At 45.0% G+C, this 2,181-nt stretch overlaps 1 protein-coding gene across 1 annotated transcript; it reads left to right on the plus strand.

The window, feature by feature from the left end:
• The first annotated feature begins 465 nt into the window (after positions 1-465).
• Positions 466-1,666, plus strand: LOC130965818 (uncharacterized). Its single transcript, XM_057890577.1, has 2 exons — positions 466-1,297; positions 1,527-1,666. The coding sequence occupies exons 1-2, from the start codon at positions 466-468 to the stop codon at positions 1,664-1,666; spliced, it is 972 nt and encodes a 323-aa protein (XP_057746560.1).
• The last annotated feature ends 515 nt before the right edge of the window (positions 1,667-2,181 follow it).

Here is a 2,181-nt window from a genome sequence, read left to right on the forward strand (position 1 = left end):
GAATTTAACATAAAAACTAATGAAAACATCCCTAAAAGTAGCTCAAACTTACTAAAAACTATATAAAAACAATGCCAAAAAGCATATAAATTATCCGCTCATCACTGACCTTGGACAACCCGTTTTCTGAGGAAATCACGAATTTCCAAATGCCAAACCTTTCACACTCCCTTCCTCTCTTGAGCCATATAAGGGGATTGGTGACCCCGGGCTCACATAAAAAAATTTCAATCTATGATTTTTTTAATGGACTTAACAACGATTCTGTGCTTTGCAGAGCTTTCCCTACTTATCTAGACAGGGCTGCCTACTTTGGTTTTCGAAATTATCTGCAGGATCAATCGCTTTCTTCGAAGATCTGGCTAGGTCTTTCATCGACTACTTTGCAGCAGCTCGGATCTATGTACATGGATCAGACTATCTCAGCACCATCTGCAGGACCCACAAGAAAGCTTAAAAGATTATATGACCAGGTTCACAGATGCCATCATGGAAATACCTGACCTGAACCCTGTCGTCCACCTACATGCCCTCAAAGCCGGACTCAGGCCCAGAAAGTTCAGAGAAATAATCGCAGCTACCAAGCCAAAAACACTGGACGAATTCCGGGAAAGAGCAGCAGGACAAATGGAGATCGAAGAACTCCAAGAGGCCGACAAAACCGAAAGGAGACCACGAAAAGAGAACAACAGACCCTCCAGATCGGCGAACACTAGAGACCTCGTCAAGCCATTCAAGCTCGTCCCAAAATTTGATAACTACACCAGATTCAATACGAAGAGAGAAAAGATAATCAAAAAAATACTCAATGCCAAGATTATAAAACCACCAACCAGAGCGGGGAGCTACCAAGATCAGCGATTCGTCGACAAAAGCAAGCACTGTGCCTTCCACCAGAAATACGGGCACACAACTGATGAGTGTGTAATAGCTAAGGATCTGCTGGAAAGATTAGCTCGCCAAGGCCTCCTAGATAAATACATCGAAGGGAGAAAGCATAAAAACAACAACAGAGACCGAGACGAGCGCCGACAGACCTCGGAAAGTAAAGAAGATAACAAATGGCCACACAACACACCACCAAAAGCCATCATAAATTGCATATCCGGAGGATTTGCCGGAGGAGGAGAAACAACCTCAGCACGAAAGCGAAGCTACCGAGCAATGCTGGCAATCGAAGGAACCATGCCGCTAAACAACAAAGACGATCCCGACCTCCAAATCACCTTCAGCCAGGCGGACATCAGCTCGGCAGCACCGAACTTAGACGACCTAGTGGTAATATCTATCCAAACAGGTAAACTATTGGTAAGAAAAGTCCTCCTGGACCCAGGTAGTAGTGCAGATGTACTTTTCTATTCTACCTTTTTAAAAAATAAACTTATCCGAAAAACTTGTGCAACCCTCATCCGGGGAGCTAGTAGGTTTCTCTGGAGAAAGGGTCCCCATCAAGGGATACATATGGCTAAAAACAACCCTAGGGGAGAACTCATTATCAAAAACTATTGACTTATAATACCTGATAGTTGACTGCCCCAGTCCTTACAATGTTATCCTCGAAAGACCCACTCTGAACATGTTCAGGGCAGTAGTATCCACTTACCATCTATGTGTTAAGTTTCAGGCACAGGACGGACATATAGTGACACTCCACTCAGACCGATAACAAGCTCGGCAATGTTACAACGCGAGTCTAAAAAGATCGGCCTCGAGAAAAGAACACCAAGAGGTCAGGGACACTCACAACACACACGAGGTATTATCTCTCGCAGAGCTTGACCCGAGGGAGGACACTCAAGAAAGACCTCAGCCGACAGATGAGCTCCAGGAAGTCTCGTTGACGGCAAAGCCAGGACAGGTCACATACATCGGCCAAGCCCTCCAAGGGGAAGAAAGGTCGGAACTTATCAAAGTACTAAAAGATAACGCCGACCTATTTGCATGGACCCCAGCAAACATGCCCGGCATAAACCCTAACATCATATGTCACAAGCTCGCCACCAACAGCTCTGCCCGACCTACAGCTCAAAAGAAAAGGAACCTCGGAGAAGAGAAATCAAAAGCGGCCCTTGAAGAAACTGGAAAGCTCCTTAAAGCTAATTTCATCAAAGAGATCCGATTCACAACATGGTTATCAAACGTGGTAATGGTAAGAAAGAACTCAAGTAAATGGCGCATGTG

Source organism: Arachis stenosperma, chromosome 3, assembly GCF_014773155.1.
Source record: "Arachis stenosperma cultivar V10309 chromosome 3, arast.V10309.gnm1.PFL2, whole genome shotgun sequence".
Lineage (NCBI taxonomy): Eukaryota > Viridiplantae > Streptophyta > Magnoliopsida > Fabales > Fabaceae > Arachis > Arachis stenosperma.